Source organism: Phyllobates terribilis, unplaced genomic scaffold (genome assembly GCF_046119375.1).
Source record: "Phyllobates terribilis strain yellow unplaced genomic scaffold, ASM4611937v1 Scaffold_7__3_contigs__length_470593459, whole genome shotgun sequence".
In the NCBI taxonomy this organism is placed as follows: domain Eukaryota; kingdom Metazoa; phylum Chordata; class Amphibia; order Anura; family Dendrobatidae; genus Phyllobates; species Phyllobates terribilis.
This window is the reverse complement of record NW_027362767.1, coordinates 262550414-262572647: the sequence shown is the minus strand read 5'-3', so window position 1 is coordinate 262572647 and position 22234 is coordinate 262550414. Positions and strand designations below refer to the sequence as shown.

Sequence of the window (22234 nt, the reverse complement as noted above, 5' to 3'; positions counted from 1 at the left end):
ATAAATCAGCTGAGAGGAGCGCAGAAGATGGCAGATAAGAGGTATAGACCATCAGAGCTAGCTCGCTGACACATTCTCTGTTAACTCGTTCTGCAGCCGGCAACCAGAGGATATAGGAGGCAGCAGACGGTGCAAAATATTTCATGGAGCCCAGCAAAAATGATTTTTAGACCAAAATACCTGCATTTAAGTAAGAGGAAAAGAAGTCTCTAAAGGTGGAGAACCCCTTAAAGTTACTAGGTGATACATTGTACATCTGATTTGGGGGGGGGTCTAACTGCTGGGACCATCATTGATCTCAGGAAATTGCTGAGAAGTGCCCTCTTTAGAATGGAGGCTTAGCTTTGTATGTGCTGCTCCGTCCTATTCATTCCATAGGACTGTATGAGAGTACTGAGCGCAGCGCTCTGCCCTGTCCGGCAGTACAATACAGAATACATGGGGTGAGGGTGCACATGCCCAGCCACCCCTACAAATTTCAGAAGCCCTTTCTTGGGATTTCAGCCATCAGCCCCCACTGATCAGCGCGTATCCTAAAAATAGATGATCACTTTCAATGTTGGGAATAAACCTATAACTTTAACTTGGGAGTCGGAACAGTTTTGGCAATGTCACATTTTATCGTTTTTTTTTCTTTAATTTAAATCCTTTCTTTCCCAGTTATCTCCAATCTGGTCCACCACAGCAGATGGGGCAGAGCGTCTGAGCTCACCCCGCTCATGTATGGCAGGATGCAGGAAACGCCACTTCATGTGGAATCTGCTGGGGCCGTCTGGACATGAGACTCTCAGTTCCAATTCACACATTTTTTTTTTTTTCCTGCTACGCAAAAATGGACTGATATTCATACGTGCGCTGGATCCGATATTCATCTGTTTTTGGACCTTTGGTTATAACTTTTACCAATGAAAAAGCAACTGCTGGATTTCCCAGGAAACATGGACACCATCAGTGAGCTTTCCTGCTTTTTTTTTCTACTGCAGACCCATTGATTTGAATGGAAATTGGATGAAATCCGAAGCTGCCCACATGCGACATTTCCAGAATATACGAGTGGCGATTGTTACGCTCAAAATCTTTTTTTTTTTTTTTTTTTCCCCTGTCTTTAGTTGCAGTCGGGTGAGAAACACACAGAGCCGTCATTTCCCGCACCCTCTAATTATACAGCGTAGGTGCAATCTACCCTAATCGCAGCCCTATAATCTTAGTTTGTGTTACTGCCACAGAGCCAGACAATAATCAACATGCAACAATGTATCAGCGCAATTGAAAAGAATTCTACACGGATTCCAATTGTAACAAACCCTCATCTGTGATTACTGGCCACAATGTATAAATGCTTCCTCAGCACCAAAGTTTAACAAGCAGGAGCCCCAACTGGCACAGGACTTTAATAGTAGTGGTCTTCTCTTTTGGGCCCCCCTAGACTCCAGGGCCGCTTGTGACTGTGCCCCTGCTGGCCAGATGGGTAATGCACCCATAGCAAGTGAGGATAAAACTTCTAACACATTGTGGCTCACAAAATCTTCGTGACTTTCTAAGGTGGCACGTCCCTTTAAATTTACCCAAATGCTGCATTATTTTCTGCAAGGACTCTTCCACACTGCAGAGTATTGCACTTGCCGAGGGTTCAGCTTGTTTCATCTGTCAGCTACTTCCTGCAGAATCACAGGATCAAGCAAGTAACACACAACTGCATAAGCAGACAACAAATGGTTTACTTGTAGTCTGTAACCATGGAGACACATAGCCCTGCAGAGGAGCTACATACACAAAACGGCAGATTTTTAATGAATACTCTTATAGAGTTGCATGTTGATAGGTCACAAAGAGGCAGTGCGATGGCTCCTAATTGCTAATGTTAGGGATGATGATGATGCTAGGCCATCACAGGTGGAGCGGTGGCCCCTGCAGCCACTTCTATTCGGGCGGCTCTGGATCTTCTCTCGAGCAGGACGGCCGGATCCACAAGTATTCACCGCTGGTCAGAACGCATGAGTAACTCCGATGATGCTGACCCAGCAGAACGATTCTCTAAAACCTGCTACTGGCAGAGCCGAGGACGCAGAATGCTGACTGCAGCCCCATCCGGGGTGAGCTCAGAGCATAGACCCACAACTGACTCCCCCAGACCTGCCCCGAACATTTGCTTGCAGAGGGCTCGGTCCTTAGTGAGCACTGGTCTTTTACCAGACAGCATCCCCCATGGTATGAATTGTTAAAACATGACTTTTAATTGCGTTATTTAAAAAATGTAAAATGTAAGAACAAAACATTTCAATAAAATTGGGGAGACAAAAAGAGGGAAAGGGGTGGGAAAAAAAACCCTGGGGGAAGGGGGGAGTGTTTTTTTTTTTTTGCAGTGATGCCACCATGATTGGGTGGGAGGCGTGTGCGGTGTGCGATTCCACATGTGGCGTCTGAGTCGGTGCATGCACAGATTGAGATCTATTGCAGACCCAACGTGGAATCCCACACTACGCACGTGCCTCCCACCCAATCATGGTGGCAGTGCAAAATTTCAGAATGGAGACAGATCACTGAATAATCAGTAACCTGTAGAAACACAGGAGGCAGGCGGAGGGGCCGGAGCAGAAGCCCACCCCCATTCACAGAAAACATCATCAGAAAACTTAAAACATGATTAAAAAAGAACCACTGATCCGATTCCTTCAGCAACAGTCTCAATGTAGTCAGTGTAATATCCGCCATTGTGGCCATATTTTACTTTATAGTGATAAATCCTGGTTGGTAGCTGTAGATGTGACATCACCCCTCTTCTTCTGCAATACCAGCATGCACCTGGGTTCTCCACCTCTGGGGACTTTTTTTCTTAAACGACGTAAACAATTTTGTAGTGGTGTAATGTGTGACCCCTGCTCCATCCACTTATGTGAGCAGTGGTGTAATGTGTGACCCCCCCCCCCCTGCTCCATCCACTTATATGGGAGCAGTGGTGTAATGTGTGACCCCCCCCCCCCGCTCCATCCACTTATATGGGAGCAGTGGTGTAATGTGTGACTCCTGCTCCATCCACTTCTAGGGGAGAAGTGGTGTAATGTGTGACCCCCCCCCCCCCCCCGTTCCATCCACTTATATGGGAAAAGTGATGCAATATGTGACACCCCCCCCCGATCCATCCACTTCTATGGGAGCAGTGGTGTAATGTGTGATGACCCCCCCTCCCCATCCACTTCTATGGGAGTTGTGGTGTAATATGTGATGACCCCCCCCCCATCCACTTCTATGGTAGCAGTGATGTAATGTGTGGTGACCCCCCCCATTCACTTCTATGGGAGCAGTGGTGTAATGTCTGATGACCCCCCCCATCCACTTCTATGGGAGCAGTGTTGTGGATGGAGCTGAGGTCACACATCACAACTGCTCCGATAGAATTGGATGGAGCGGGGTTCACATTACACCACTGCTCCCATAGAAGTGGATGGAGCAGAGGTCACATATTACACTACTTCCATAGAAGTGGATGGAGCTGGGGGTCACATTACTTCTATGGAATTAGTGGTGTAATGTGTGATCCCTGCTCCATCCACTTCTATGGGAGCAGTGATGTAATGTGACCCCTGCACCATCCAATTCTATGGGAGCAGTGGTGATGTGTGACCCTGCTCCATCAAGTCACTAACCCTCCTTCAGAGACTTGGGTGTTCTAGCCCAGCCAAGTCAGTGATCAGAGCACAGCAGCGGGACAGTTATTCTGCTACTCCCTGAACATGGTTGTGATCGGCAGTGTTGTAATACTAATCCCATGCTGCTAAACACTGCTCGCGATACTTGCCTCATCCCAGCACGAAAAGTAGCTAGCAGAAGAGCTGCACAGCTCTACCTCCCCTCCACAGCAGTGACCTGCACAGGCCAGGGGGGGGCAGCACAGGGGCATACCCAAGTCACAGCTGGAGGCAGCCACAATGTAGGAGATGTGGTCCGGGTCCATGTAGTCTTTGTTCAGGGGCTGCTGTATTTGAGGTAAGTGTTGTGCTCAGAAACACACCAGCAAGTGGGAATAAGAAAGAAGTGCCTTTCATTTTGTATTCATAATTATGTCAATGTAGAAATCGCAACTTCCCTTTAAGTTTACTGTAATTGCAAACAGCCATTATAAAATATAGCAGAGAGTACTGCAATCTCTAAAGCACCAGGAACTCCCCCCCCCCCCCCCCCCCCCATCAGTTGATATAGGGGTATACAGGAGTCAGGCCTCCCTCCTACTGTCCCTTATGGTGCATCACTCAGATCACCTCCCAGACATTCCACTATATAGCAGATATTGGCTGATGACATACATTATATGGGGGTTTTACAGTCATTCAGTACTGTAGACCACGCTAGGCCACTACTTAAAACACTTAGTATACACTGGTGCCAGGAGGTTATGGGATCATCAGTCAGCCATCTACCCAAGATAAAGGTTGTCATGGATTAGGCAGGACAGCTGCTTTCTTCCAGTCACTGTGGTGTTACAGATCCAAGCTGCAGTACCACACACAACCACTAGTGAAAGACAGCACTGTCTTCCCAGTCCCTGACAACCTTTATACAGGGTAAGTGCAGGTCTTATATGGAGTGACCACTGGTCAGTGGTTTGCAGTAGTCTCACAAGGAGGTATTTCTAGTGAACTTCTCAGTAAACTAACTTTACCCTGTTCCCTCCTTCTAAATATTATTCAGAATCTGCACCCTATTCATCTGTCTCCACACGGTAACTGCACTTAAACATACTGGCCGATGACCGGATCATGCAGCTTTAGATTGAAATCCTTATTAGGATTGCCTGACCTGAAATAACAAGCACTTTTCACCTATTGTGTCCCCCCCACCCCCCCTTATTCCCTTGTAGATTGTAAGCAGGAATCTCACCTAATGTAACTGTTTAAACTGTCTTACCTTGTATTGAATTTAGTGTCTGTACATATCCCCGCTTAATCATAAAGTGCTGCAGAATATGGTGGTGCTATATAAATAAAAATTATTATTTCTCCCACTAATACATGTTAGAGGTGAGATTTGTGAGGCCAGCACACTGCAGTTCTCATGAATTAGTACAGCTTCATTCCTGGACAGATTTCCCTCTAATGCACCTCATTGAAGAACGTGTGATTTCTTCTGATCTACTGTTTGTGTTGTGCATCAGAAGGCATTTTAGGTAAGAAAAGAAAAGCCATTAGTTTTCTGTAGCCCAATGACCGCACAAGGTGGTCCAACACCACACATACTTGTCTGACCCCAAGTCCTATTGTGATGACCAGGACAAGTGCACAATACATGCAGGTGTAACACCACTGGTCCCCTCCCAGGGTGGGAGATCTTACAGCACAATTTGCTGAACTGTAGCACCACCTAGAGTAAACAGAAGGCACAACCCTTCAGGTGAGTGTGTCCTAAATATGGATGGGGACCCCAGAGCCTGACAGTAGCATCCAGTGACCCAGCTATAATACAAAACAAATGACAGAGCCGATCGGGTGGATGACTTTTTATTAAGGGTTCACATCATCTTCATAGATTAATTCTGGAGGAGAAAAACAAAACATTAGTCAGCAGCTTCTACATTCCTGGCTATTGCAGTGTACGGTGGAGTGGCACTTACCGCTGGGCACTCTAGGGCACCGCTGTTAATATCGTCAATGATATCGTGTGGGTGTCTGCCGTCCACGTTGCAACCCACGGACTGTGCTGTGCCCAGGATCTCCTTGATGGTTCCTGCAGAAGAGGGCGACCATATATGAGAGATCGATCCTACAATGCGGATTATCGGCCCCAATTATCACAAGACTAACCTGACAGCTCTCTGGCCAGGGACCGGGGCCTCATCTGACGGGCAATGCTGGTCACTTCCTCCATGGAGATGTTGCCGTTGTGTTTTACTGTGAAAATACAGAAAGCTGCAGCTGAGCACAGGCTGGGTATTATCGGGGCATCTGTCCCCATCCTTACGGCACAGAGTCACTCACGGGCAGAGTGATCCTGTTTCCTAAAGGTGGAGTCTTCTCTTAGCGCACCACTGGACTATACACAGTCACCACAGGCTGCTACAGTGGCGGGTGGCTGAGGGGGCCGCAGAGCGGCCCTGTACAGAGAAGTGGCCGGCACTTACTGTTCTTCTGCTTCTTCCTGTCACGGGGTGGCTCCTTCAGGGCCTTAATGATCAGAGCGGAGGCGGATGGCACAACCTCAATCTGAAAGCACAAAGGTAATTCCCATTGGACGAGTCTGCAAGTTATAACCAGGTCAGTAACACAACATACTGCAAGCTCCCACCATGTATGGGAATCCACCAGCTGGTTCTCATCTGGGAGCAGCCTGATGTAGGCAAAGACCCCGAAATCCAATGCATCACTTATATTACTGGGTGCAGCTAGTGTTTAGCTTTAGTAATGCAGCAGAGCTGAGAAGGCTGCCCCCACCCACACCAGGCTCTGTATATACAGTGTCCATAGACAGTGAGCTGATCATCACAGGAGGGGGAGGAGTCTGACTAGCAAGCAGAAGCCAGCTAGTCACAACAGTGATCATCACCAGGTGATAAACCTTCAGGGTAACCGCAAGCAGCCAGACTTGCCATCCTTGAATTCTGTGTTTTAATCCGTACCTTGTGCTGTTCTCAGATTAGCAAATACCTGCTGACAGATTCACTTTAAAGGGGGATGTCCACTACCGCACAACCAATTCAGGACACAAGTTAAAAACCATGGATATTCCTCTCCCACAGCAGAGATCTTCCTGCAGGGTGAGGAGACACTCATGTGCCGTTTGCAAAGGGCAGGTGACGATTTCCTAAATTGATTAAGTATTGGTTGTCCATTAGTGAACAACCCCTTTAAGTAAAACAGCCGACTTCATCCAAGAACCACGCCTCACCTGTTCCCCGAGAGTACTGCAGCTCTGCTCCATTGACATGAATAGGGATGAGCTGCGATACTCAGGCAGATGTTCTGCTCTACAATGTTACAGAACGGCACCACTCAGATTCCATGGTGCTGTGCACAAGTCATGTAGATACTACAGGCAGTCCTGTACCGGTCTCACATGGAGAATTGGCACCACAGTGCTGTGACGTGCCCTCGGCAGGTTGGAGATGAGTACCTGCAGAGGAACGTGATTGAGACACTGAATGATGTAGGTCATCCACATGAAGCCAGGAAGGAGAATGGCGATTGTAAGAGAAGGAGGTGTTACAGCAAGGCCAGACCCCATCAGATCCAACCGCCTTCTGAGTAATCTTTATTTATATAACACCAACATATTCCCCAGCGCTTTACAATTCAGACAATTTTACAGATATCATGGGCACAGTAGGTGTTTGGATAAAAAGCTTTTTTGTGCCAGGCAGAGTGGATTGGGAACATACACCGCTGACTCGAGTGCTGTAACAGGGCTGGAAGGTGCTGGCCCTACTGTATGTGGAAAGACTGGTGACAGGATCCCTTTAAGGGGAGCAAGCAGCGATCAGACCTCTGCTCGACAACCCCTTATTAATCACTTCCACAAACAGTTATCAAGGCTGCAGCCCGTCAATGTTTGGTGACAGGCTGCAGTAGTCATGATTAGGTTGCAAGGCTGGCAGGGTAGCAGTGCCTGTCCAGGAGGCAAGTATACTTAATATGCAGAACCTTGGTGCAATTAAGGGGGTTGTCTTGAAGTGAACCCTGAAATGGGCAACAGACAACCGGGAACTAAAGTTTATCCAGCACCTCGGCTTTGGTGACAATCACCATAGCATCCTGGCCCCCTACAGGCAACATGCTTCAGTTCTAATTGGGCCTAGTCGGTAATACCTCCCCTGCTGAAACAAGGGACTATGGAAAACCCCTTCAAGAATGCCAGCTGCAGGAGCAATAACCCCTCTTCTCATTTTAGCATGAAGGTGGGGGAAGGGACCATTACCTGAGCCTGCCTGTTCTGGATGGTCAGTTTGATGGTGATCCTCAGCCCCTTCCAGTCTCCGGTTGCCTTGGCAATGTCATCACCAACTTTCTTGGGAGACTAAAAGAAAAACCACATGATTAGACCCCATGTTGCATCTGGCAGGTGCAGACACCGGACAGGGACATCAATGCGGATCTGACATTCGGGGGGCACAACTCAACAGATAGAAACTTACCAGACCCAGAGGGCCGATCTTAGGGGCCAGAGCAGAGGTGGCTCCAACCTCCCCACCGGTGCATCGCAGGAAGACTGAGGGCGAGAACGAGATTAGTACAGAGGAGACGAGCCGGGTACGCAGCCCCGCTGCTGAGCAGTCATGTTCTCCAGCTTTCGGCACAGGGCAGATCACACACAGAGCCGCCCTGTTTCCTAAGAGGAGGTCGCTATAAGCTCACCACTGGAGTATGCCCAGACACGGCAGACCGGCATAGTGGCGGGTGGCTACAGGCAGCCCCCACATTACAGACTACCCCATTAATCCCTTCCCATCCCATGACCGCAGGATCCACCATAGTGCAGCCCAGGGGCAGAGAGCACCAGCTGGGCTGTACAGCAGTGATCACAGGTAGCACCTATCACTATGTAACCGCTGCTACCAGTCACCGAGGACAAGAGCTGGGCTTCAGAGGAGAGCAGGAAGACAAACACCTGTAGATCCAAGTTCCTCCAAGAGTAGCTAATAAAACTTAATTCCCCCTCCAAAAAAGTTATAAATGAGCCCTCCAGTGACAAACGTCCCCAGGGGCGCGACCCTGCACAGCGCCCACTCACTGCCGGCTCTACGGTACCGCAACAGTGACAGTCCGGGCCTCCCGCACCCATCCCGGGAGAAGCCTCCGTTCACATTACCCCGACAGACACGTTCCGTGAGAGCCGCACTCCCAGCTCCGGCGCTGCGGCCTGCCCGGCGTGGCTCCGCGGCTCACATTGCCCGCTCCCGCCTCACGTACCGATTTTAATTTCAGTGGGATCGAACTTAGGAGGCATTGTTGTGCCGGACTAAGAGACTCCGCTTCACTCTGGCCGGTTTCGGTGTCGGATGAACCCGGATTCGGGACGACCGATGAGAGTTGCACCTCCACCAGCTGGGAAGCGTAAAGAGAAAGAGGCCGGAATTAGGGCGACGCTGCGTTATTAAGGGAGCAAGTCTCGCGAGAGTATACCCCGGGCGGCCATGTTTGTATCTGGCAGTCCAGACGCTGGTAAGTGTACTGCTGGCGGCCATTTTTGTATCTGGTTGCCCGGAATTCTGAGACTGAAGTCGTGAAGCAAAATAAGTAACTAAGGAAACGCTCGACACAAACTCGCTCACAGTTTATCCACTAGAATAATCCTCAAGCTGTTTTATATCGGATAGATGAAAGCCGCCATTACATGTTGTGTGCGGACTGACCGCTAGATAGAGCACTGGTAGTGATGTGGGAAGTGGATCACGTGATGACGGCGAACCCGGAAGCGTCAGATGGCTGCAGAGGAATTGTTACTGTTGGAGCTGGGAGGACACTGAGGGGCCCCGGGGAGTCTGTGGCCCCCTCTCCAGCGGTGAGTACCGGCCCCCGCCTCACTGGATGTTCTCCTTATGGACTGATACCCGTATTAGTGACTCTACGTGTAATAACGCCGTTATGTAATCTCTGGCTGCTCGGATTCAGGGTGCTGTATGGCTGTGGATAGATAGGTTGTTTTACTCCCATTGTTGGATCACCAAATATTCTGGATTATCAGATTAATATAGAAAACATGTAAATAGGCTGGAAATAAAATGTTTAGGTAACATTTACTGTAGGAGGGAAAGTATTGAGCCTCAGATGGCAGAGGAGCGTTATGGTTCATCAAGTGTCAGATTACTCAACTGCCTGTACATCCGCAGTCACAATCCCACCGTCCACCCTCTTGTAAACTAATATAACAAGTGATTTCTCCAAAAATCACCCCTAAATGTCACTTTTCCTGAGTTCTGCAGTCTCGTGATTATTCACCTCTTCGTGACAAGCGTCCGTACTTTAATAGAGCCCCTCTGGCTGTTACGACCCGCCGCACCTCCTGGCTGTTACGACCCGCCGCACCTCCTGGCTGTTACGACCCGCCGCACCTCCTGGCTGTTACGACCCGCCGCACCTCCTGGCTGTTACGACCCGCCGCACCTCCTGGCTGTTACGACCCGCCGCACCTCCTGGCTGTTACGACCCGCCGCACCTCCTGGCTGTTACGACCCGCCGCACCTCCTGGCTGTTACGACCCGCCGCACCTCCTGGCTGTTACTGATGAATCTTAGCTTCTCTGGCAATGGACTCCAGTTTACTAATGATTTATTTGTCCAGACAGAGGACCAAAAAAAAAATCTCTTGCCCAAATTTTCTTCCTTTTATTCTTTATAAATGTGTATGACATGTAGAGGAGGTGCATTAATATACTCACCGATCTGGCAGCTGCAGCAAACCCAAGAATGTTGGTGACCTGAAGACCACTGCCCATAAGGACTGGGCTGCGGTTCCTTAGGAATGAGGCCAGAAGCTGCTGTGTGAGGATGCGTCAGGTCGTAACAGCCTGAGGCTTTAAAGACGCTGGTCATGATGGGGTGAATAATTTGAGACTGCAGGAATCCGTAAAAGTGGCTTCTTGTGCTGAATGTGGAGAAACCTCCTTAAATTATTTGTGTTTAGTTATTTGCATTGTTCTTGTTTATTGCAAACAGCAGAAAGTTTCTATGTTTTGCTTATTTGTACATACAATGGCTAAAGGGTTAATTTTGTTTGTATCAGTAACATCTAATATATATAATTGTCTTATCCCGTCTGTCTGTCTGTCTGTCTGTCCAGGAAATCCCACGTCGCTGATTGGTCAGGCTGCGGCCAATCAGCGACGCGGGATTTCAGAAAAATATGGCGGCCGTTAGCGGCTCACCCTCAGACGCTCACCCTCACGCTCTGACGCTCACGCGGATTTTAGAAAAATATGGCGGCCGTTAGCGGCTCACCCTCACCCGCTCACCCTCACCCTCAGACGCTCTGACGCTCAGGCTCACACACTCCCATGCTCACCCTCCCGCCCTCACACACGCTCGCCCTCACACACGCTCGCCCTCACACACGCTCGCCCTCACACACGCTCGCCCTCACACACGCTCGCCCTCACACACGCTCACCCTGTGCTAGCCGGTCATCTCCCGGCTGCTCGCAGCAGAAGTTCCCCGACCGGCGGCCTCGCTCCCCGGTCCTCCAAAATTCATTAGAGGCCCCGGGGGGATACATTGGGGGGTTAATTTAAAGTAGTGCACAACCCATTTAAACACAGCTTCGCTGATTAGTCGCGCCCGGTTGGCCGCATACATATTCTAGAATACCCGATGCGTTAGAATCGGGCCACCATCTAGTATAATATATTCTATATATACATTTATATAATGAAGGGAAAGTGCTAAGAAGCCACTGGATCTTCTCGGGTCCTTTTAATGCTGGATTATATCACATCTGAGACACTGAATATTCTCCTCATCTGACGCTGCTGGATTATCCCTGACTGTAACCCCGAGACTGCGGATGTTCTATATACACAGAAGAGTGCGGCTTATCTTCTCCTATGTATATAGGGTGACACAAGGGCATTACATCCTGGTAGCATAGGTTACATACATCTGCTCAGCAGATAGTATCACACAGGATAGGATTAGATACACGGCTCAGCAGACAGTATCACACAGCATAGGTTACATACATCTGCTCAGCAGACAGTATCACACAGGATAGGATTAGATACACAGCTCAGCAGTCAGTATCACACAGGATAGGATTAGATACACAGCTCAGCAGACTGTATCACACAGGATAGGATTAGATACACGGCTCAGCAGACAGTATCACACAGGATAGGATTAGATACAGAGCTCAGCAGACAGTATCACACAGGATAGGATTAGATACACGGCTCAGCAGACAGTATCACACAGGATAGGATTAGATACACGGCTCAGCAGACAGTATCACACAGCATAGGTTACATACATCTGCTCAGCAGACAGTATCACACAGGATAGGATTAGATACACGGCTCAGCAGACAGTATCACACAGGATAGGATTAGATACACGGCTCAGCAGACAGTATCACACAGTATAGGTTACATACATCTGCTCAGCAGACAGTATCAGACAGGGTAGGATTAGATACATGGGTCAGCAGACAGTATCAGACAGGGTAGGATTAGATACACAGCTTAGCAGACAGTATCACACAGGGTAGGATTAGATACACAGCCCAGCAGACAGTATCACAGAGGGTAGGATTAGATACACAGCCCAGCAGACAGTATCACACAGGATAAGATTAGATACACAGCTCAGCAGACAGTATCACACAGGATATGATTATATACACAGCCCAGCAGACAGTATCACACAGGGTAGGATTAGATACACAGCCCAGCAGACAGTATCACACAGGATAAGATTAGATACACAGCTCAGCAGACAGTATCACACAGGATAAGATTAGATACACAGCTCAGCAGACAGTATCACACAGGATAAGATTAGATACACAGCCCAGCAGACAGTATCACACAGGGTAGGATTAGATACACAGCTCAGCAGACAGTATCACACAGGATAGGATTAGATACACAGCTCAGCAGACAGTATCACACAGGATAGGATGAGATACACAGCTCAGCAGACAGTATCACACAGGATAGGATGAGATACACGGCTCAGCAGACAGTATCACACAGGATAGGATTAGATACACGGCTCAGCAGACAGTATCACACAGGATAGGATTAGATACACGGCTCAGCAGACAGTATCACACAGGATAGGATTAGATACACAGCCCAGCAGACAGTATCACACAGGATAGGATTAGATACACAGCCCAGCAGACAGTATCACACAGGATAGGATTAGATACCCGGCTCAGCAGACAGTATCACACAGGATAGGATTTTATACACAGCCCAGCAGACAGTATCACACAGGGTAGGATTAGATACACAGCCCAGCAGACAGTATCACACAGGATAAGATTAGATACACAGCTCAGCAGACAGTATCACACAGGATAAGATTAGATACACAGCCCAGCAGACAGTATCACACAGGGTAGGATTAGATACACAGCTCAGCAGACAGTATCACACAGGATAGGATTAGATACACAGCTCAGCAGACAGTATCACACAGGATAGGATGAGATACACGGCTCAGCAGACAGTATCACACAGGATAGGATTAGATACACGGCTCAGCAGACAGTATCACACAGGATAGGATTAGATACACGGCTCAGCAGACAGTATCACACAGGATAGGATTAGATACACAGCCCAGCAGACAGTATCACACAGGATAGGATTAGATACCCAGCCCAGCAGACAGTATCACACAGGATAGGATTAGATACACAGCTCAGCAGACAGTACCACTGGTGGGTGTGTGGGGGCAGTGATGCTGGACATAGGGGACATTACACTACAGCTGATATACAGGTTGAGCAGAGCTGAGCCAGTTGAGTCTGTGCTCTGTTTTTCCTGGATGCCTGTAGGTGACTCATTGATGTGTTCTGTGTGAGGACTGTAATCAATACTCCTCACTCACTGATTATATATGTGTTATGTGCCGCTCCTCCTTATATGGAATCTGTCATAATCAGGACATCACTGGATTTTCTAATGAGTCATTTGTTAGGACATTGCTCTGGTGACACTGACTGTCAGGGGTAATCTACAGCAGCCTGGCACTGCCAGAATGGTGGACAGTGTTACATACAGTACAGACCAAAAGTTTGGACACACCTTCTCATTTAAAGATTTTTCTGTATTTTCATGACTTTGAAAATTGTACATTCACACTGAAGGCATCAAAACTATGAATTAACACATGTGGAATTATATACTTAACAAAAAAGTGTGAAACAACTGAAAATATGTCTTATATTCTAGGTTCTTCAAAGTAGCCACCTTTTGCTTTGATGACTGCTTTGCACACGCTTGGCATTCTCTTGATGAGCTTCAAGAGGTAGTCACCGGAAATGGTCTTCCAACAATCTTGAAGGAGTTCCCAGAGATGCTTAGCACTTGTTGGCCCTTTTGCCTTCACTCTGCGGTCCAGCTCACCCCAAACCATCTCGATTGTGGTCAGGTCTGGTGACTGTGGAGGCCAGGTCATCTGGCGTAGCACCCCATCACTCTCCTTCTTGGTCAAATAGCCCTTACACAGCCTGGAGGTGTGTTTGGGGTCATTGTCCTGTTGAAAAATAAATGATGGTCCAACTAAACGCAAACCGGATGGAATAGCATGCCGCTGCAAGATGCTGTGGTAGCCATGCTGGTTCAGTATGCCTTCAATTTTGAATAAATCCCGAACAGTGTCACCAGCAAAGCACCCCCACACCATCACACCTCCTCCTCCATGCTTCACGGTGGGAACCAGGCATGTAGAGTCCATCCGTTCACCTTTTCTGCGTCACACAAAGACACTGTGGTTGGAACCAAAGATCTCAAATTTGGACTCATCAGACCAAAGCACAGATTTCCACTGGTCTAATGTCCATTCCTTGTGTTCTTTAGCCCAAACAAGTCTCTTCTGCTTGTTGCCTGTCCTTAGCAGTGGTTTCCTAGCAGCTATTTTACCATGAAGGCCTGCTGCACAAAGTCTCCTCTTAACAGTTGTTGTAGAGATGTGTCTGCTGCTAGAACTCTGTGTGTAAAACCTACAAAAGACAAAAGACAAAACTATATCTCATACCCTACCATCATTATATATAAATGTAAAGCAAAGTTGCATAATAAATATAGGGTACTTAGTGAACTATTTTTGATCAAAAAAAGTATACAAGCCGTCCCACCAGCGGCAAGGTGACCCTAAATTGGGACGGTACCTATACTGCCTATATTAAAAACCTTACTGTATATCAAAGTTGAAGCAATGCATATAAAAGGGTAGACAAATAGGACCGGGTCCCAACTCCAGACCACCCAGGCCCGTGGTAAGCTACATATATACCAGTCAGCTCAACAAAGGGGATGCCACACCCTTTGTTGAGCTGACTGGTATATATGTAGCTTACCACGGGCCTGGGTGGTCTGGAGTTGGGACTCGGTCCTATTTGTCTACCCTTTTATATGCATTGCTTCAACTTTGATATACAGTAAGGTTTTTAATATAGGCAGTATAGGTACCGTCCCAATTTAGGGTCACCTTGCCGCTGGTGGGACGGCTTGTATACTTTTTTTGATCAAAAATAGTTCACTAAGTACCCTATATTTATTATGCAACTTTGCTTTACATTTATATATAATGATGGTAGGGTATGAGATATATTTTTGTCTTTTGTAGGTTTTGTTTCTTTTTTGCTAGTGTGAACATGCTCCTATTTCTTGCATGTCTACCATCTTAGACCTCAGTTCACATTGCCTGTTTTTTTGTCTTGTTTGCATTCTGTGCAATTTAAGGGTGTGGCATCCCCTTTGTTGAGCTGACTGGTATATATGTAGCTTACCACGGGCCTGGGTGGTCTGGAGTTGGGACCCGGTCCTATTTGTCTACCCTTTTATATGCATTGCTTCAACTTTGATATACAGTAAGGTTTTTAATATAGGCAGTATAGGTACCGTCCCAATTTAGGGTCACCTTGCCGCTGGTGGGACGGCTTGTATACTTTTTTTTGATCAAAAATAGTTCACTAAGTACCCTATATTTATTATGCAACTTTGCTTTACATTTATATATAATGATGGTAGGGTATGAGATATATTTTTGTCTTTTGTAGGTTTTGTTTCTTTTTTGCTAGTGTGAACATGCTCCTATTTCTTGCATGTCTACCATCTTAGACCTCAGTTCACATTGCCTGGTTTTTTGTCTTGTTTGCATTCTGTGCAATTTAAGGGTGTGGCATCCCCTTTGTTGAGCTGACTGGTATATATGTAGCTTACCACGGGCCTGGGTGGTCTGGAGTTGGGACTCGGTCCTATTTGTCTACCCTTTTATATGCATTGCTTCAACTTTGATATACAGTAAGGTTTTTAATATAGGCAGTATAGGTACCGTCCCAATTTAGGGTCACCTTGCCGCTGGTGGGACGGCTTGTATACTTTTTTTGATCAAAAATAGTTCACTAAGTACCCTATATTTATTATGCAACTTTGCTTTACATTTATATATAATGATGGTAGGGTATGAGATATATTTTTGTCTTTTGTAGGTTTTGTTTCTTTTTTGCTAGTGTGAACATGCTCCTATTTCTTGCATGTCTACCATCTTAGACCTCAGTTCACATTGCCTGTTTTTTTGTCTTGTTTGCATTCTGTGCAATTTAAGGGTGTGGCATCCCCTTTGTTGAGCTGACTGGTATATATGTAGCTTACCACGGGCCTGGGTGGTCTGGAGTTGGGACCCGGTCCTATTTGTCTACCCTTTTATATGCATTGCTTCAACTTTGATATACAGTAAGGTTTTTAATATAGGCAGTATAGGTACCGTCCCAATTTAGGGTCACCTTGCCGCTGGTGGGACGGCTTGTATACTTTTTTTTGATCAAAAATAGTTCACTAAGTACCCTATATTTATTATGCAACTTTGCTTTACATTTATATATAATGATGGTAGGGTATGAGATATATTTTTGTCTTTTGTAGGTTTTGTTTCTTTTTTGCTAGTGTGAACATGCTCCTATTTCTTGCATGTCTACCATCTTAGACCTCAGTTCACATTGCCTGGTTTTTTGTCTTGTTTGCATTCTGTGCAATTTAAGGGTGTGGCATCCCCTTTGTTGAGCTGACTGGTATATATGTAGCTTACCACGGGCCTGGGTGGTCTGGAGTTGGGACCCGGTCCTATTTGTCTACCCTTTTATATGCATTGCTTCAACTTTGATATACAGTAAGGTTTTTAATATAGGCAGTATAGGTACCGTCCCAATTTAGGGTCACCTTGCCGCTGGTGGGACGGCTTGTATACTTTTTTTGATCAAAAATAGTTCACTAAGTACCCTATATTTATTATGCAACTTTGCTTTACATTTATATATAATGATGGTAGGGTATGAGATATATTTTTGTCTTTTGTAGGTTTTGTTTCTTTTTTGCTAGTGTGAACATGCTCCTATTTCTTGCATGTCTACCATCTTAGACCTCAGTTCACATTGCCTGGTTTTTAGAACTCTGTGTGGCATTGACCTGGTCTCTAATCTGAGCTGCTGTTAACCTGCGATTTCTGAGGCTGGTGACTCGGATAAACTTATCCTCAGAAGCAGAGGTGACTCTTGGTCTTCCTTTCCTGGGGCGGTCCTCATGTGAGCCAGTTTCTTTGTAGCGCTTGATGGTTTTTGCAACTGCACTTGGGGACACTTTCAAAGTTTGCCCAATTTTTCGGACTGACTGACCTTAATTTCTTAAAGTAATGATGGCCACTCGTTTTTTTTTTACTTAGGTGCTTTTTTCTTGGCATAATACAAATTCTAACAGTCTATTCAGTAGGACTATCAGCTGTGCATCCACCTGACTTCTTGACAACTCAACTGATGGTCCCAACCCCATTTATAAGGCAAGAAATGCCACTTATTAAACCTGACAGGGCACACCTGTGAAGTGAAGACCATTTCCGGTGACTACCTCTTGAAGCTCATCAAGAGAATGCCAAGAGTGTGCAAAGCAGTCATCAAAGCAAAAGGTGGCTACTTTGAAGAACCTAGAATATAAGACATATTTTCAGTTGTTTCACACTTTTTTGTTAAGTATATAATTCCACATGTGTTAATTCATAGTTTTGATGCCTTCAGTGTGAATGTACAATTTTCATAGTCAAGAAAATACAGAAAAATCTTTAAATAAGAAGGTGTGTCCAAACTTTTGGTCTGTACTGTAGATGCCCCATTCCTGTTCTAGGGTGTTACTGTGTTTGATTCTCGGTGTCGGCTCTGTTGCTCTCGGCTGCTCTCTGCTGTCAGTGTGTGTTTGCTTTCTCCTGTCAGTGTGCACTCCTCTTAGGCCTGGGCCCCACTATCAGTATTTGGTCAGTATTTTTTCTCAGGAGTGGTGGCCAAAACCAGGAGTGGGTGATAAATGCAGAATTGGTGATTTGTTTCTATTATACCTTTTCTCTGATTGTTCCTCACCTGGTTTTGGCTCCCACTCCTGAGAAAAAATACTGACCGAATACTGATAGTGTTGGTGTGCAATTGCTCTCTGCTGTCAGTGTGCTCTCTTCTTAGTGTCAGTGTGCTCTCCCCTTGGTGTCTGTGTGTGGTTGCTCTCTCTCCTCTTAGTATTGGTGTGCTTCTGCTGTCAGTGTGCTCTCCTCTTAGTGTCAGTGTGCGGCTGCTCTCTGCTGTCAGTGTGCTCTCCCCTTGTTGTCGGTGTGTGGTTGCTCTCTGCTGTCAGTGTGCTTTCCTCTTGGTGTCGGTGTGTGGTTGCTCTCTGCTGTCGGTGTGCGGCTGCTTTCTGCTGTCAGTGTGCTCTCCTCTTGGTGTCAGTGTGCTCTCCTCTTGGTGTCGGTGTGCTCTCCTCTTGGTGTCGTTGAGCGGCTGCTCTCTGCTGTCAGTGTGCTCTCCTCTTAGTGTTGGTGTGCGGCTGCTCTCTGCTGTCAGTGTGCTCTCCTCTTAGTGTCAGTGTGCGCCTGCTCTCTGCTGTCGGTGTGCTCTCCCCTTGGTGTCATTGTGTGGTTGCTCTCTGCTGTCAGTGTGCTTTCCTCTTGGTGTCGGTGTGTGGTTGCTCTCTGCTGTCAGTGTGCTCTCCTCTTGGTGTCGGTGTGCGGCTGCTCTCTGCTGTCATTGTGCTCTCCTCTTGGTGTCAGTGTGCTCTCCTCTTGGTGTCGGTGTGTGGTTGCTCTCTGCTGTCAGTGTGCTCTCCTCTTGGTGTCGGTGTGTGGTTGCTCCCTGCTGTCAGTGTGCTCTCCTCTTGGTGTCGGTGTGTGGTTGCTCTCTGCTGTCAGTGTGCTCTCCTCTTGGTGTCGTTGAGCGGCTGCTCTCTGCTGTCAGTGTGCTCTCCTCTTGGTGTCGGTGTGCGGTTGCTCTCTGCTGTCAGTGTGCTCTCTTCTTCGTGTCGGTGTGCGGCTGCTCTCTGCTGTCAGTGTGCTCTCCTCTTGGTGTCGGTGTGCGATTGCTCTCTGCTGTCGTTGAGCGGCTGCTCTCTGCTGTCAGTGTGCTCTCCTCTTGGTGTCGGTGTGCGGTTGCTCTCTGCTGTCAGTGTGCTCTCTTCTTGGTGTCTGTGTGTGGTTGCTCTCTGCTGTCAGTGTGCTCTCCTCTTGGTGTCGGTGTGTGGTTGCTCTCTGTTGTCAGTGTGCTCTCCTCTTGGTGTCGGTGTGTGGTTGCTCTCTGTTGTCAGTGTGCTCTCCTCTTGGTGTCGGTGTGCTCTCCTCTTGGTGTCGGTGTGCTCTCCTCTTGGTGTCGGTGTGCTCTCCTCTTGGTGTCGGTGTGCTCTCCTCTTGGTGTCGGTGTGCTCTCCTCTTGGTGTCGGTGTGCTCTCCTCTTGGTGTCGGTGTGCTCTCCTCTTGGTGTCGGTGTGCTCTCCTCTTGGTGTCGGTGTGTGGTTGCTCTCTGCTGTCAGTGTGCTCTCCTCTTGGTGTCGTTGAGCGGCTGCTCTCTGCTGTCAGTGTGCTCTCCTCTTGGTGTCGGTGTGCGGTTGCTCTCTGCTGTCAGTGTGCTCTCTTCTTCGTGTCGGTGTGCGGCTGCTCTCTGCTGTCAGTGTGCTCTCCTCTTGGTGTCGGTGTGCGATTGCTCTCTGCTGTCGTTGAGCGGCTGCTCTCTGCTGTCAGTGTGCTCTCCTCTTGGTGTCGGTGTGCGGTTGCTCTCTGCTGTCAGTGTGCTCTCCTCTTGGTGTCGGTGTGCTCTCCTCTTGGTGTCGGTGTGCTCTCCTCTTGGTGTCGGTGTGCTCTCCTCTTGGTGTCGGTGTGCTCTCCTCTTGGTGTCGGTGTGCTCTCCTCTTGGTGTCGGTGTGTGGTTGCTCTCTGCTGTCAGTGTGCTCTCCTCTTGGTGTCAGTGTGCTCTCCTCTTGGTGTCAGTGTGCTCTCCTCTTGGTGTCAGTGTGCTTTCCTCTTGGTGTCGGTGTGCTCTCCTCTTGGTGTCGGTGTGTGGTTGCTCTCTGCTGTCAGTGTGCTCTCCTCTTGGTGTCGGTGTGCGGTTGCTCTCTGCTGTCAGTGTGCTCTCCTCTTGGTGTCGGTGTGCGGTTGCTCTCTGCTGTCAGTGTGCTCTCCTCTTAGTGTCAGTGTGCGCCTGCTCTCTGCTGTCGGTGTGCTCTCCCCTTGGTGTCATTGTGTGGTTGCTCTCTGCTGTCAGTGTGCTCTCCTCTTGGTGTCGGTGTGTGGTTGCTCTCTGCTGTCAGTGTGCTCTCCTCTTGGTGTCGGTGTGCGGTTGCTCTCTGCTGTCAGTGTGCTCTCCTCTTGGTGTCGGTGTGCGGTTGCTCTCTGCTGTCAGTGTGCTCTCCTCTTAGTGTCAGTGTGCGCCTGCTCTCTGCTGTCGGTGTGCTCTCCCCTTGGTGTCATTGTGTGGTTGCTCTCTGCTGTCAGTGTGCTCTCCCCTTGGTGTCGGTGTGTGGTTGCTCTCTGCTGTCAGTGTGCTCTCCTCTTGGTGTCGGTGTGTGGTTGCTCTCTGCTGTCGGTGTGCGGCTGCTTTCTGCTGTCAGTGTGCTCTCCTCTTGGTGTCGGTGTGTGGTTGCTCTCTGCTGTCAGTGTGCTCTCCTCTTGGTGTCGGTGTGCGGTTGCTTTCTGCTGTCAGTGTGCTCTCCTCTTGGTGTCGGTGTGTGGTTGCTCTCTGCTGTCAGTGTGTTCTCCTCTTGGTGTCGGTGTGCTCTCCTCTTGGTGTCGGTGTGTGGTTGCTCTCTGCTGTCAGTGTGCTCTCCTCTTGGTGTCGGTGTGCGGTTGCTCTCTGCTGTCAGTGTGCTCTCTTCTTGGTGTCGGTGTGCGGTTGCTCTCTGCTGTCAGTGTGCTCTCCTCTTGGTGTCGTTGAGCGGCTGCTCTCTGCTGTCAGTGTGCTTTCTTCTTGGTGTCGGTGTGTGGTTGCTCTCTGCTGTCAGTGTGCTCTCCTCTTAGTGTCAGTGTGCGCCTGCTCTCTGCTGTCGGTGTGCTCTCCCCTTGGTGTCATTGTGTGGTTGCTCTCTGCTGTCAGTGTGCTTTCCTCTTGGTGTCGGTGTGTGGTTGCTCTCTGCTGTCAGTGTGCTCTCCTCTTGGTGTCGGTGTGCGGCTGCTCTCTGCTGTCAGTGTGCTCTCCTCTTGGTGTCGGTGTGTGGTTGCTCTCTGCTGTCAGTGTGCTCTCCTCTTGGTGTCAGTGTGCTCTCCTCTTGGTGTCGGTGTGCGTTTGCTCTCTGCTGTCAGTGTGCTCTCCTCTTGGTGTCGGTGTGTGGTTGCTCTCTGCTGTCAGTGTGTTCTCCTCTTGGTGTCGGTGTGCTCTCCTCTTGGTGTCGGTGTGTGGTTGCTCTCTGCTGTCAGTGTGCTCTCCTCTTGGTGTCGGTGTGCGGTTGCTCTCTGCTGTCAGTGTGCTCTCCTCTTGGTGTCGGTGTGCGGCTACTCTCTGCTGTCAGTGTGCTCTCCTCTTGGTGTCGGTGTGTGGTTGCTCTCTGCTGTCAGTGTGCTCTCCTCTTGGTGTCAGTGTGCTCTCCTCTTGGTGTCGGTGTGCGTTTGCTCTCTGCTGTCGGTGTGCTCTCCCCTTGGTGTCATTGTGTGGTTGCTCTCTGCTGTCAGTGTGCTTTCCTCTTGGTGTCGGTGTGTGGTTGCTCTCTGCTGTCAGTGTGCTCTCCTCTTGGTGTCGGTGTGCGGCTGCTCTCTGCTGTCAGTGTGCTCTCCTCTTGGTGTCGGTGTGTGGTTGCTCTCTGCTGTCAGTGTGCTCTCCTCTTGGTGTCAGTGTGCTCTCCTCTTGGTGTCGGTGTGCGTTTGCTCCCTGCTGTCAGTGTGCTCTCCTCTTGGTGTCGGTGTGCGGCTGCTTTCTGCTGTCAGTGTGCTCTCCTCTTGGTGTCTGTGTGTGGTTGCTCTCTGCTGTCAGTGTGCTCTCCTCTTGGTGTCGGTGTGCGGTTGCTTTCTGCTGTCAGTGTGCTCTCCTCTTGGTGTCGGTGTGTGGTTGCTCTCTGCTGTCAGTGTGTTCTCCTCTTGGTGTCGGTGTGCTCTCCTCTTGGTGTCGGTGTGTGGTTGCTCTCTGCTGTCAGTGTGCTCTCCTCTTGGTGTCGGTGTGCGGTTGCTCTCTGCTGTCAGTGTGCTCTCCTCTTGGTGTCGGTGTGCGGTTGCTCTCTGCTGTCAGTGTGCTCTCCTCTTGGTGTCGTTGAGCGGCTGCTCTCTGCTGTCAGTGTGCTTTCTTCTTGGTGTCGGTGTGTGGTT

At 48.6% G+C, this 22234-nt stretch overlaps 2 protein-coding genes and 2 non-coding genes across 5 annotated transcripts in view; 1 reads left to right on the top strand and 3 right to left on the bottom strand.

Annotated features, from left to right (window-relative positions):
- Positions 1-5476: 5476 nt before the first annotated feature.
- RPL12 (ribosomal protein L12) lies at positions 5477-9080 on the bottom strand. The gene is made up of 7 exons (XM_073640566.1): positions 8895-9080; positions 8120-8193; positions 7903-8001; positions 6113-6194; positions 5796-5882; positions 5606-5718; positions 5477-5527 (listed from the first exon to the last, which is right to left on the bottom strand). Exons 1-7 carry the CDS (start codon positions 8929-8931, stop codon positions 5522-5524), a joined length of 498 nt encoding a protein of 165 aa, XP_073496667.1. The 5' UTR covers positions 8932-9080; the 3' UTR covers positions 5477-5521.
- LOC141155617 (small nucleolar RNA SNORA65) lies at positions 5935-6060 on the bottom strand. The gene has a single exon (XR_012247545.1). It is a non-coding gene; the product is annotated as a small nucleolar RNA SNORA65 (small nucleolar RNA).
- LOC141155616 (small nucleolar RNA SNORA65) lies at positions 8259-8382 on the bottom strand. Its single transcript, XR_012247544.1, has one exon. It is a non-coding gene; the product is annotated as a small nucleolar RNA SNORA65 (small nucleolar RNA).
- A 255-nt stretch (positions 9081-9335) lies between the features above and the next one.
- The window catches only part of LRSAM1 (leucine rich repeat and sterile alpha motif containing 1), a 46926-nt gene continuing 34027 nt past the window's right edge, over positions 9336-22234 (top strand). For both annotated transcript variants that reach the window (XM_073640565.1, XM_073640564.1), the window contains exon 1: positions 9336-9486. In XM_073640565.1, coding sequence (XP_073496666.1) covers positions 9361-9486 — 126 coding nt within the window. In that variant the 5' untranslated portion in view covers positions 9336-9360. The remainder of the gene's footprint in view (positions 9487-22234) is intronic.